Genomic DNA, 13,819 nt, shown 5'->3' with positions numbered 1-13,819 from the left:
TCAGTGGCTTGTGGGCCAGACACTTGTTATGGGTACTTCAGGAATGATTATGGCATTGGAGTGGGGCATAAGAGTAGTGTACGAAGAATCTCCCTTTTACCTAAAGATTCCAGGCACATGATTAGGAGGAAAAGACCTGAGGGACTCAGTAGCTCCTTAATAACAATAGCTACACACTGTATTACAGACATTACACTTACTAATTCCATTCTGATAATAGTCTTCTGAGATGGGTGCCATTATTACCCCTGTTTTACAGATGAGGAAACTGAGATAGTAGAGCTGAGATTCTTACCCAAGAGTTCTGGTGTCTGGGTCAAGCTTTTCAGCACCATGCATTTCTTTTTTAAAATTTTAATTGATTTTGCTGTGCCGGGTCTTCGTTGCTGCTTGGGCTTTTCTCTAGTTGTGGCGAGTCGGGGCCTCTCTAGTTGCCTCTCGTTGTGGAGGACGGTATCTAGGGTGTGCGGCGTCAGTAGCTGCAGCTCCTGGACTCTAGAGCATAGGCTCAATGGTTGTGGTGCACGGGCTTAGTTGCTCTGCAGCATGTGAGATCTTCTGAGATCAGGGATTGAACCTATGTCTCCTGCATTGGTAGGTGGATTCTTTACCATTGAGCCACCAGGGAAGCCCAGCACCATGCATTTCTGTCTCTCCTTGAAGGAGAATGCCACTTTGTCTCACAAATGCTGATACCAAGAGTTACATTTTGTGGCACAGAGGAAAGGCCACATGGACTAACTACAAAACTGGAGTTTTAGCCGTTGCTCAGTCACCCTATTTTTGCACCTTTCTTGAGCTGTATAATAAAGAGGGCTGGGTTAGGTTCTTTCCAACTCTGTACCACTTGTTGGCAGAAAAGCTACGTGATATGCTGTCTCCTTCCTTGAAATGGCGTTTTCTTCTTCTCTCCTCTCCTTTTCTCCTTTTTAGAGAGAGCCAGGAACTCCATTCTAGAGGGAAAGGTCTGGGGCTAAGAAGCAGGAATCCTTCAATCCATTCTGCCTTCAGTTCCATCACTTGGGAAGTGGGGGAGGTGTGCTCTCCAGGTTCAGGAGCAGGAACTCAGATATTATTTAGAGCTGGTAAGGCTCAGCCCTGCCCTCTAGCCTTCTGGCTGCCAAGGCCTGGCAGATCCATGGGTGAGTGGAGCCAAGGTACAAAGAATCAATCAGTGGAAGAAGCTTCTTGGACTTGGTGCTTTCCCCTGCTGTTATCCATCTAAACTGCAATCCGTAGAAGACAGGCATAGAAAGCCACGACTGATCAGGGTTAGGGACTCCAGGCACCTCTGGAGTATTTTGTGAAATGACCTTGCCTTCATCATCAGGCACTCTGGCACTCGAGCCAGACACCAGTGGTGTGCTCATCTCATTTGATATGGATGATTCATATCATCCACAAAACACTGACAAGGCAGTGTTTTCTCTGGAAATGGAGCTTTCCCTAGATGGTAGCACTGCTTTATATGTGATGAACGGCATCACTAAATATCTCATGATGGGTCTGTTGGAGGGGTGGGAGAAGTGGAGACCCCTTCCCTCCCAGCCTGGTTTGTTGTGGATTTTTGGGCTGTGCCATGCAGCTTGTGGGATCTTAGTTTCCTGACCAGGGATTGAACCTGCGCCCTCTGCAGTGAAAGCTCAGAGTCCTAACCACTGGACCACCAGGGAATTCTTCCCCTCTCTGCCCTGTCCCCAGCCTGTTTTATTGGAGAGCTGCTCTTTGGCCCCATCTCTCTTCCTCTACCATTGACATTAAGTGCTTCTTTTCTAACGGTGGGAGAGGGTTAAAGCTTTTACTTCAGAAAGTCACGTCCCATTTCTAGAAACCTTTCTGTGAGCTGAGGTGCCTTGTGCCGAACAAAAGCTTGTGAACTCTCATTCATGTCCAGAGAGGTCATCTACCCAAGAAATCCAGTCTCTGCTGGGCCAGGTCACAGCAGCTGTCCCGAGCAGACCCTTTGTCCCACAGATGGCGGAAGAATTTTGGTTCCTTTGCTTATTCATTCTAACATTTAGGTGGTGGCTTTGACAAGAGCCTCTTTGACCAGGCAAGTTCCCAGCCTGGTCACTTGATTGGAGCCACACTATCTGAAATACCCTTTGGTGACCCCATTTCCCATCCAGTCCCTGTTTTGTGAGAGGTAGAAAGTTTTGTTTTCCCCAGCAGTCAGCTATCTCATGGGGAGGGAGAGCAATCAGTGAGAATTGATTCATGGTTACCATCAGTGTTCTCTTCCAATCCCACCTTCTCACCACCCCCCTCTTTTGTTGCACTTGATGGAGTACACGCTTCATCTTCAAAATAAAAATTTATTCAATCTGTAACAAGAACATTGAATCTGCACATTTGCGCACAAGTTCACATTTAAAAACAGCGGAGCACATCAATAATAAAAAATCTATGATACAAGTGGAACATCCCAACCAGCAGGAAGATTAAGGAAGGAGATGAGACCACTCTTTATATTCTGCTTCAAATGCCTCAAAAAGGTCCCAGAGATTCCAGGGAGCACCTGCTTTATTTAATAAAATGTGAGCATAAAAGTTTGGGATTGCCTGGGCGAAGGTTAACAGTCAGTGGGAGGGGCTTTGGGGACTTGTTTTCTACCTTTACAACAAGTCCTACAAAACAAAGTAGAAAGGAAAAAAGAAAAGGCACCTTAAGCTATGCCAAGCAAACCAAATTCCAATAGAACATAAAAACCAAACAATTCCCTGTGGACTTACTGATGGGGAAACATTTCAGGGCCAGTTAGTTGCCCAGCTTCCAGACTGAGTCATCAGCTCGAGTTAAGCCCCGGGTACCGGAGGCCGCCGCTAGTGCTGCTGTGAGGACACAGATGGTGGCCCTAGTCACACACCTCTTGGGGCATCTTCAAGCCGATGAGGGCTGATTCCAGTTTAGAAATTCTGCCCCAGATCTCTGGGGCACTGAGAAAATGAGGCTGGTTCTCTTTTCACAGCAGGAGCCAGGCCCAGTCACCCTCCACTTCCAGGCTATTAAAATACAGAAGCATCTTGCAATAGCCTTCCATGGCATCCAGGGACCCCAAGCCCTGGAGAAGGGTTAGGAGTGTGCAGCTGCCTGCTCTGGTGGCAGGCAAGTTTTCATTCTAATACGGCCCCTGGATGAGTTGAGGCAGTAAATAAATTTATGCCTAATACATGCCTTGATCTTTTAGTTTGGAAGGGAAAATGAATCCAAGATGCTCTTAAGTTGGATTGGTGGTGAAAGAAAGAGCTAAGATTTCATCTCATCTACCATCAAAAAGCAAAACAAAATTGAAAAACAACACTAGCCATTCACCACTACAACCATCACTATAAGACCACACCATCACTGAGGAAATGACGACTGTTTCCATACAGTGTGTTGGCTGGGAGTGCAGGACACAGATGGAAATCAGCTCCAGGTGGCCCTCACTTCCCCATGAGGGCTGACCACAGGGCCTTGCTCTGTGTGAGGATGGCCAGGGCGGGTGCCTGGAGGAGGAGAGGGAGCGGCCATCAAGATGATGCTCCTTTTAATACTCACAATGTAAACAAAGTATCCACAGACAGTTGTTCAAAAAAGCCAAAGAATGGCTTTATTTTAAAAACTGAAAATGCCCTTGAAAAATGACCCTTTTCGCATAATGCTTTCTTAGAGAGAGAAATAACTCCCAACCAACGCCCCCCCCCAAAAAAAAAAAAAAAATCTCTACTAAACATGGCTAGATCACTTCAGAACTGAAATCCTCAGCTGGAACAAATGAAGATGTCTGTGAGCTGCTACTCTCAGCAACTTCAGGTCTATCTGACGGCATCTGTCTGGGGCCTTTTAGCAGGAGGGGGGACCCCAGAGCCTGGGTGGTCATCCTCAGACTGTCCTTGGGGCTCTTGGTAGTTCCCAAAACAAGAAAGAGGAAATGCCAGCTGGGATACAGGTACAGAAGCAGGAGAATGCTGGGTAAAGAGCCTGAAATGTTAGGAATGATCCCAAACATTCGGAATCTGAAAGGCCATCCAAATGAGGTGAGATGAGGATGACTACAGTACAGTCCTACATCTGCCAGAGCACACACCATGCTTACGTTGTTTCTAAAATCAGAAAAGCGGGGCTTTTCCTGCTGACCGGAGCACCATCCAGATTACAGCTCAAAATCTGTGTGCCCGGGGGCTTGCACCCCATGCACCACGATGTGACTTTTTACACACACACACACGCACACACAATCACACAGCCCTCCAGAATAAATTTTGAGTCAGGCTATGGTAGTTTTCAAAGTAAAGAGAACAACAGGCACTGAGCGAGAGGTCAAAACTTCTACTCATCTCTGTCAATTGCCCAGACCTGCTGCTTTGGGTCTGAGTTTTCCATGAACAGAAAAGGGAAATAGGTCACCCGAGATTATCAGACCGTTTGAAGAGAATACAGTTTGGAAAGTTGTTGATAGGCTATCATGGACTTCCCCTGGACAGAACTCAGCTACGTAAATAGCACAAGAACACTCAGTTGTGGGAGTCTGAGGGCTGGCAAAACCCCATGGCATGCTTGAATTACAGACCTCATGTAGAGAATGTTTCTTTAGGCAGGTAAATTAAATGATTAAAAAATATAATTATTTTTTAAAAAAGGCAGAGCAAGACCATTTCCTCGACACTTAAAAAAAAGTTTCTTTCTTCACAGCGTTTGATGGTTCCCTGACCCCCCGCATCTCTGCTGTTATTTAATGCAGTTAGAGTGAGCATTGAACACCATGGCGAGAACAGTGCAATACTGCCGACGCCCAGGTGTGTCCTTCTTGATATGAGGGATGTCACCATCTCAGGGGAGTCACCGAGTGGACACGACTCTTTACCTCCATGCCAAGCCTCCTCTTCCCAACCCCGCAGTTTCCTGTCCTTTCCCCATCATCTTGGTGATGGAACTGCCTCAACCAGACAGGGCAGTGTCAATGGATGAGCCCTGGAAACTCATAACCCTGTCTTGCAAGTCTCCTCACACTGGAACATGCCGCCTAGCAGAACACTTTACAACACATTAAATATCCAGGAGTCACAAAACTGTGTGGATGACACATCTGAACACTGAAGAAACTATTTTGGAACAGCACAGGTACCTATCATTACTACACCTTAAAAAACACTTGGAACAGGAGGTTTCTAATTGGCCTCCTGGCAGGGACGTCAGACCCAACCGTGGCCTCCTCACAGCAACTGGATTCACAGCTCATCTTGAGCACCTAGGAGTGGCCTCAGCCCACCTCTGCTGTCTCCTTTGGGTCACCCTGTCCTCACCGAGCTCTGGTCTCTGACATCACATTCACAGCCTGTGAATCTGTCGTCTTCTCTCAGTGCTGTGATGAACCCCAAACCTAAACCTCAGCTCTGTGCTTGGTGTATTTCTCAGTGATGTGGCCATCGACCAAAGCACACAGGAAGCCAATCTGTAGACCTCTTTGGTTCTGAGGAGCTGCAGAAGGCGTTCCTTCTGGGCTAAACATGTGTTCTGTAAGAAGCTGAAACAGGGTATTTATGGCAGGTGCTCCTGTGTTAAGGGCCTCCACAATAGCAGCAAAGCAACAGCATCCTAGATGTGGTCATTAGGGGCACCTGCCCTTGCTGAGGCCTCCCTGTGGCTCTTCAGCCCAATCCATTAGGGGCTTCTGACCTGGGCAGCAGTAACACTCACATATGCTCCCTGGCTCTGATTCAGCCAATGTTCTGGGATTTCAGTCTCAAAGAGGCATCAGCCTTCAGTCACGCTGCAATCTAATTGGGAGCCTTTGGGGGTTTCTCTGAGGAGGAAGTTACTAACACATAATTTGGCAGGAGCTGGTGATTAGAAGTCTCCATTTAAATTACACCACTGTCCACAGATTCTCTGCAGATTCCTACCAACACCCATGAGTTTTATTTCTGTGGTGTCTGTATGTCTTCCAGTTGCAGCTTTACTCCTTCTTAAAATGGATAAATCAAAAAGACCCTACAACATTAACAACAAAACAATGTAACAAAGTGAGGACATTATGTACATAAATACTGTATATAAACTAGAGAAATGACAAATCTTCCAGGAAAAGAAAAAAAGAAAACTTACGTCAAGTGTTAACAGTGATAATATTAAACAGAAAAACTGCATTCAATGGAGGTTATACATAGGTCATGTAACAATTCAAATATCTATGAAATTAAAAAGTTAGGCAGCGTTGGGAAAAACAGCATGAGGGAGGAAAATAAATTGGAAAAATATGGCCATGAAACTTAAAAGGCCCGCAGAATTATTCAAGTAACGAAAGGGTTAAAACCCTACATCTGTACTCATTTTAGAACACACACACATTTTCAGTTGCTGTTTTTCAAACTTGGCCCTATCGTGTTTTCTCATTGGGAGGATGCTGCAGAGCACATTTCCGGCGGGGAGCGGGAAGAGGGGGTGGGGAAGAAAGGGTAGGATGACCACCTTAGTGGAGTCCATCCACCCAGAAGATACTGGGCGTGACCACCTCTCCACCCCCAATTTCACCTCTTCTTATTCAGATTCCCTTTACAGAGGACCTCTTGGATTTCATTTGGAGGTCATTTTAAATTTAATAAAATGATTTGCTTGGGGTAAAAAAAAAAAAAAAGTATTTGCTTGATAGGTTTACAAAGCCAGCCGTTATCATGCCTTTTTATAATGATACACTCTGCAGACCAGAAGAGATGAATTCTGGAAGACCCTCTTTGAAAGCAAAGCAGAGCCTGCCCACCTCAGGAACTCCCAATGGGCTGGGCTGAGAACACGCTGACGTCAGGCTGCCCCCTTCAGCAAATCTGAATCCAATGCATCAGGTCTGGAGACCAAACCCTCATCACACAGGCCCAGGGCAGCGCTTCCAATTTCCAGCTTCATCCCACCCTCCCCATCTGCTTCCTTCCTCAATCAAGCCAGCAGGCCTTTCCTCGGAGGGCAAAATGAGGAGCAGGTGGCAGTTGATTGAAAAACAGCACGTTGCCTTGGATAAAGGTGTTCTTTGAAAATGAGTGTTTTTTTGAGGTTTGAATTTTCCCAAAAAAAAAAAAAAAAAGACAAAATGGTCTTGCCGTCCAAATCAAACTCTCTCTCACACACACTCGGGGTGGGGGTGGGGAACAAACCCTGCATGCGCCAGGAACAGTAAAATGACCAAAATATTATAAAATTAACCAATAAAGTGCATGGTTCCTTACGTATTACACCTGCCCCTTTTACAAACATTTCTTTTAGAAAGTCACGTGTACAGGCTCAGAATCACATGGTATTATAGAAGGGGTTGGTTGTCCGTTTTTTATCGTTTGCTTTTCTCAGTCTCCTAAGGGGGTGAGTTCTGCCGTGCTGCTCTCGGGGCGCCACAGCCAGCCCCGGGGCCGGGCTGGTGTCCTGCAGTCCCTGGGTCGGTACCGAAGGAAGGCCTCCTTCCGAACTAGTCAATCCAGGTCCTGCCCTGGGGAGCAAACACTGCTGACTGGAACCGAACTCTTTGGCATACTGTGCAAGGGGCCTCTCCACTGGCCTGCTCTGCGCGATGCACTCTGTGGTTCTGAGCTGCTCTATCAAATACTTGGTGGGCTCTCGGTTCTGGGGAGTGTCTGGGTTTTCTGGGGGCTCCTGGGCCTCCATGCCCGAGTCCGTTCTGAGGAAGGGCTGAAGCAGTTTGAGATGAGGGGACTCAGAGGAGACAGGCTCCCTCTCTGGTGAACAGTCTTTACAGAGGTCCAAGTAACCTAACTTGGCAAGGGAAGCTGAACGCCTCATTTGGGGTGGCTTGGGGAGCCCTACCTGGGAAGTTGCTCGGGACTCGATTTCTTTAGCGCGTCCCTTCACCACCCTGGGGCTCTGACTGGGACTCTCTATACTGTCGCTACTGGAGCTGTGTGGGAGCTGATGGGCTACAGATGTTGGGTTCAGTTTTTCTGGTTGCTCCCCGATATTATTACCCAGTTGGCTGATTAAATGCAGGTCTTCGCTACTGAACTGGGAGCCCTGATATGGCACTTCACTGGCCCTGGAGAGGGGGCCCTCCTGACTTTCTTCCCAGCTGCCCTGCTCCGTGGAGGGCTCGCTGTCTGTGGTGCTGCTCTGCCCTGTGAAGCCTTCCAGGTGAACCACCGTCTGGGGGTGCAGGTGATCCGGGCTGGCGCCACATGGCTGGGTCATGGGACTGACAATAGGCGCTGCTGGGCTGCTCAGGGTGGGGGGCAGGTCGACTGGCCTGCTGTGCTCATGCTGGGGAGAGGAAGAATGAGGCGGAGGTAGCACTCTGGGGTGCAGAGGAGCCTGGTCGGGGCTCAGCGTCCGGTTCAGATTTTCATCCAGAGCACAGAGGACAGTGAGGGTCTCTTCCACCTTCACTGTCCTCAGTCCCTGCGCCCCACTCTTCTCACTGCTGGCTCTTTCCCACCCTGGCCCGGGATCAGGGGATGTGGCTGTGTAGGTGTATTCAATGATTTCTATCTTCTTGGGAAAGGCAGCAGGGGCCGCTGGTGTCTCGGGCCCCTGGCCGGAGACCACAGTCCTCGGCTCCCGCAGGATACCTTCATGCCGTGGGCCATCCTGAGTTGCTGGCGCTGGGTGAGACTCCCGCAGCTCAGGGGCCGGGACGATGGCAAGCTGCTCAGGACGCGGTAAAGAGCCAGACTCAGACCCACCGCATCGCCCTTGGCCCCTGCCCGTCTCTGGCTCCTTGGGGACATATGACAGTTCTGGGGCGGCTTCGTCACTCTTCCCTTTCGCTGCCAGGTCTGCCACTGAAGAATCGTTCTTGGAATTCTTGCGAGTGGACAGCGAGGTCCCCGCAGGGGCAGCACCATGGTGCTCCTGTTCTTGCCGCAGGCGCTCCTCAAACTCCAAGGTGGCTCGCCTCACGGACCCGGGGTACCACTTGGCACCCGGGGGCATCCCGGGGCCCCAGAGCTCTTGTTCCCCCTCCACTGGTTCCTCTTCTTCTACCTCTGCAGTGGAGGAGTGTGCCCCTGGGCACCCCTCGGGGTGCCCCTTCCCTGAGTCTTTGGCTGGTTCAGGCTGGGCTGGGCAGGAACCTTCACTCTGCTCCAGGTTTCCAGGTCTGTTCTCCGCGGCCTGGGCCCTCTCCAGGGGCAGCTCGTGGACGATGTGCTTCTTTGGTGTGTGGCATGGGTTGGACAGCACGTCTCCTTTCACTTGAATCTGTCCAACTCCTTGACTGATGGATTCAATCTCAGTGACGATTTCTTTGACTGACATCGCATTTTCTGAGTGCGGCTGCATGAAGATGTCCGGGCTGACCTGTTCTGAGATTGCCTAAGGAGAGGGAACAGTGAGAAGGTTATGGTAAACTGGAGTCTGATTCAAAGAGCCAGACTGATTGCTCACTAGGTTCCAGGAGAACCTTCTGGCTCTGAGGACACAAATCATGGGGTGCCTGGAACTGTCCTCTGCCTGGGGTTACGCTCTATTTCATGGTACAAGAAAAGAACAGATTCACCAAAGGCAGAGATACAAAATTAGTCATACATCGTGTCACTGCCTATTAAACTTTTGTTCTGTTTGCTCAAATAGGATTCTGTTCCAATAGCTTGCTCCAAAAGTAAACAGTAAGTAGCCCTGGAAGCTCCTATAATCCTTATTTTCTGAAGACCCTGAGCCTTCTAGATTCAGGCCATCCTGGGGTAAATGAAACTTTTCCTCTCTAGCCTATCAACTTCTAGCCTAATCTGGTTCAAGGGGAAGAGTTCCACTGAAGGGCTCAGTGGCCGCCTTACATACGCCCAGAGTCTGAGGGAGATGGATGTCTGACTTGGAGTCTCACTGCTCTCTTCTGTCCTCTGTCTTGCCAGCTCTCATCCACTCCTCCCCCTGCATCTCCCAGTGGCCGCACCCCAGCACATGAGCACAATTCCTATGTTTCATGGGGCTCCTTCCGTGGCTGATGCAGCCACATACCTGAGCACACTCAGAAACTGTGACTGACATTTTACTGTTCCACCAGTTACAAGTCCCCACATGGGTTTAGAACTAAGCCAAAGAAAACTGACCAGTGCGAAATCAAGCCCTACTGTAAAACAGTTAAGAATCTCAGAATTCAGAGATGGCCCTTGGACGTCTCTTAAAGCAACATCATTCTGCGCCTCAATCTATTTTGGCAGCATTTTTGCAAATTTTCAAAGTACAGTATTTCCCTAGGAATTGTTCTGGTCTTTCTCCTTCATAAGAGTCAGAGCTAGTGCAGACTAGCAAGGTCAGTTATGCCTTTGGGAGAAATGTGCTGGGACATCAGGCAGAGGCCAACTTGCCAAAGCTGGGAGAGAAGCCACAGCGGGCCCAGTATGGTGCAGGGGCTGTGGAGAGAGCGCTCATATGACCAGGAACTTTGCAGAAAAGCTATTTCTGTCAGAGCCGCTGCACGCATTAGTCCAAAGGTGAGCTTGGGCATTCTGGTCTCCTGGTAGAAATGAAATAGAGGCATAACTTTGGGGGAGAAGAGAAGACAGAAGCAGAGGCAACAACTGCCCTGGGTTGGTTAAGAAGAGAGAAGAAAGATGAGGAGTATATGAGGTGGTAAATTTAAGTAGGTGGATATCAGGAGATGTCAAGACTCTAGTCAGCTCCATTGAAATCATTAAATGACTTCATTTATGTTAAACCAAATTGATCACCATTTACTTCCCATTATCAATCTAAGATACCATTGTTTTTAAGATACCACCCAATTTCCAAGTCAAAATGAGAATAATAATTAATTTGAGTCTTAGAACTGTTGACACATAATAACTGTTCCCCTCCCTGGTCTGAGATGGCTCAAAGGAACTCATCAGCCAGAGAAGAATCTTGGGATTCTGTCTGCTCTTAAATTATTTCCTCAAACCATCTCTCAATTCTCGAATACCAGAGGGTGGCAAGATGAGGAACAATTCAGACACATTATCAATAGCAAGAACTCAGCATGGGAATTAGCTGCTACACCAACAACTATTAATACATGTCCAGTCTTTGAATTTTCTGAAGCAGAAAGAACTTCCCCAAACAAATCCATCCTCTCAGAGAGACGGGTCTCACTCAGGCAGCAGGTGAGTCCCTGGCACCTCCCTGCTGAGAGAGGGAGATATGATCTGAACTGCAGAGGTCCAGGGGGGACCTCTCCTTGTTCTGGGACGACATGCATTTTGGCTAATCCCTTCTTCCCTCATCCCCTTTCAGAAATACTTCTAATGACACCAAAAGCCTGGAAAGATAAATTCCTTGAAATGCCACTGATTTTAAAAATATAACTATATTTAAACCCTAAGTTTTCCCAGAAAGTCACAGCCAGACTGTCTCTCCTATATCGCCTTCTTCAGTCTTTATCAGTATCAAAAATAGAGTGAAGAATCCCAAATATTCTGTCTTCACAGAGAACAAAAGTAGGGACAGAACCATAAAGAGAGTCTTTACCTTTGACTGCTCCTCATCTACTGAAGACTCCTCAGATGCGTGGGGAGTATTACTCAAAGAGCTGCTTCTCTGGTCATCAGTGGTCGCTTCAGAAGGGGCTGCTTCCACCACTGACAGTCCACAGCTCTCATTCCTTCCTCCACCCACTTCCTCCATCCTTGAATGAGAAAAAGATCGGGACCGGGTTTCTTGGGAAAGCTCTACAAACTTCTCCAGAGCGCTGAAAAAGTCAATGCGATCTCCACTGAAATCTGAGACTGTGGCCTGGCAGCTGGGTTGGGGGCTTGGTGACTCAGGATCCGGGGACATGGGGAGATCTTTCAGGCGGGATGAAAGCTCTTCCATGGGCAGCAGGTGGACATTCATGTCTGCTTTCAGCGCGTCCGTCTCCAGATCTTCCACAGTTAAGTCTGGGAACTTGTGGGCCATTTCTGGGTCCTTTCCAGGTTGGATTAAGGCTTTGGATGCATGGCAGTTGTCAAGAGGGAATTTCGGTTCATTGAGACAACACCCTGATGAGCATCCATTGATGTCATTTAGGTTTAATTCATCTTCAATCTGTCCGGCGTGAAATTCCCGAGACGTAAACTCCAAGCAGATCATTCTTTCTTTGGTGCACAGGGCTTTCTGATTCTCATCCTGCGGGACCACGTGTTCCACAAAGACGGGAGGGATGGGTGGGTGGCTCTCCATGGTCTTCACCTCGGCAATCTGGTCTGCTGAGGTGGTAATCTCCTTTTTGTTGAGTTCCAGTCCTGGTTTGCAGATGGGTTCGTGGTGGTCCGAGAGGTCGCTATCTGAATGCGATCTCCAGAGTTTGTTGTGCCGCTGTTTGCTGTGGAGGACACACATAGGAAATGCCTTACTCTGATTTGTGAAAACAATCAATACTCTCGTAAATCTTATCCTGCAAGATGCTCTGTTAACGCCCAGTGGGAGTAGGCAATCAACAGTTGAAAAGAGGCTCAATGTTACTAATAGCAAACAACAAAAACAAAGCAAAGCAACAACAAAGACAAATGAATATGAGATATGACTTTTTACATCGGACTTACGAGAGCCGAGATGGTTGCTAACAGTTAGTGTGGATGATGGTTTGTGCAAACTAGCACTTTCATGATACATGGTTGGTCGGGGTGTGAACTGTAGAATTTCAAAGGATGAAATCTGGCAAGAGCTCTCAAAATTTAACCCTTTCACCAGCAACTCTCCCTTTAAAATTTTTACTTTGAGAAATACTACTACGTAAGTGCACAAAGCTATATATATAAAAGGATGTTTACTCTAACACTATGGCACCAAAAAAATTTATTTAAATTACAGTTATACACTTACATGCTATGAGGCTATTAGAAAGAGTCAGTATTTCAATGGAACGATGTCCAGGGTGTATTATTAAGCGAAAAGCATGTTGAACACACTTGGAACATTTAGTTCCCATGTCAGAATAAATGTAGGAAAACATCTGCAGGAGCACCATTAAACTGGTAACAGGGTTTATTTTGAGGAAGGCGGGGCTTTCACTTTGGGGGAGGGCTTTACATTCTACACTCTGTAGTATGTCTGTAATTTGTGAATTTAAAATGAGCATGTTTAGTATTAATAACTGGGGGGAAAAACTAAAACAAACAGCAAATAATACAAAGAGAAACACTTCAATGGAGCCCAGCATAAGTCCTCATAATGAGATAAAGATCGATAGAGGATTCATCACTGATGTGGAACTGTGAGGAGGGTGACAGTCTTTCTTGAATTAGAAAGCAAAGATGAGGGAGGTCCCTAGTGGTGCAGTGGTTAGGACTTGGAGCTTTCACTGTGGCGGCAAAGATGAGGCTAGTAAATCTGGAGATGAAGGATGGTAACAGAGAGGAAGAGGATAAGCATACAGTACAGGCCCCTTTCATAAGGATATCTGGATAAAAATCACCAAGCTAAAGTGACCCCGGAAAAGGAGGTAAGCAAAAAGACTACACACACATCCATCCTGTGGTTGATTTTGTGGAGAGGAGGTCTGATGAGATCTCATTTCAAAGCCCGCTCTAACAGGGAAGCACAGTTCCCAAGGCTCCAATCAAAAAGAGGAAGGTGGCCCTGTGGCTGGCCCAGGGAACAGGTCGCCAAATGTGGCATTTGGGGGTGCGGTTTCCACGACTCACAGGCGAATGAAGAGTTACTTCACCTCAGGGTGGAATGGGAAACAGCCCAGAACAGCTTACTCAGGGCACAGGGCCATACCTGCCTCGGCTGCCCGTGAATCTCTGCCGAGTCATGCGCCTGCACTAATGTGAACCCCTGTTTGTTCTCAGCCCTGCACCTGCTCTCAGCTCCCCCGCCTGTTGGCTGCTTGGGTGGGGCTCTCTCTGACTCAGGCCTGCCCAGCAGAAGGGTGCTTTTCCGGGTA

The 13,819-nt window shown here is 47.8% G+C and overlaps 1 protein-coding gene and 1 non-coding gene across 6 annotated transcripts in view; both read right to left on the bottom strand.

The window, feature by feature from the left end:
- Positions 1-1,600: 1,600 nt before the first annotated feature.
- TRNAE-UUC (transfer RNA glutamic acid (anticodon UUC)) lies at positions 1,601-1,673 on the bottom strand. The gene has a single exon. It is a non-coding gene; the product is annotated as a tRNA-Glu (tRNA).
- A 622-nt stretch (positions 1,674-2,295) lies between these two features.
- SSH2 (slingshot protein phosphatase 2) overlaps positions 2,296-13,819 on the bottom strand; it is a 246,358-nt gene continuing 234,834 nt past the window's right edge. For all 5 annotated transcript variants that reach the window (XM_070390313.1, XM_070390312.1, XM_070390315.1 and 2 more), the window contains 2 exons: positions 11,419-12,253; positions 2,296-9,288 (listed from right to left, as the gene is read on the bottom strand). In XM_070390313.1, the coding sequence (XP_070246414.1) occupies positions 7,261-9,288; positions 11,419-12,253 (2,863 nt within the window). In that variant the 3' untranslated portion in view covers positions 2,296-7,260. The remainder of the gene's footprint in view (positions 9,289-11,418; positions 12,254-13,819) is intronic.

Source organism: Bos mutus, chromosome 19 (assembly GCF_027580195.1).
Source record: "Bos mutus isolate GX-2022 chromosome 19, NWIPB_WYAK_1.1, whole genome shotgun sequence".
In the NCBI taxonomy this organism is placed as follows: Eukaryota; Metazoa; Chordata; class Mammalia; order Artiodactyla; family Bovidae; genus Bos; species Bos mutus.
Note: the sequence above shows the minus strand (reverse complement) of the source record. Positions and strands in the feature narration are given on the sequence as shown.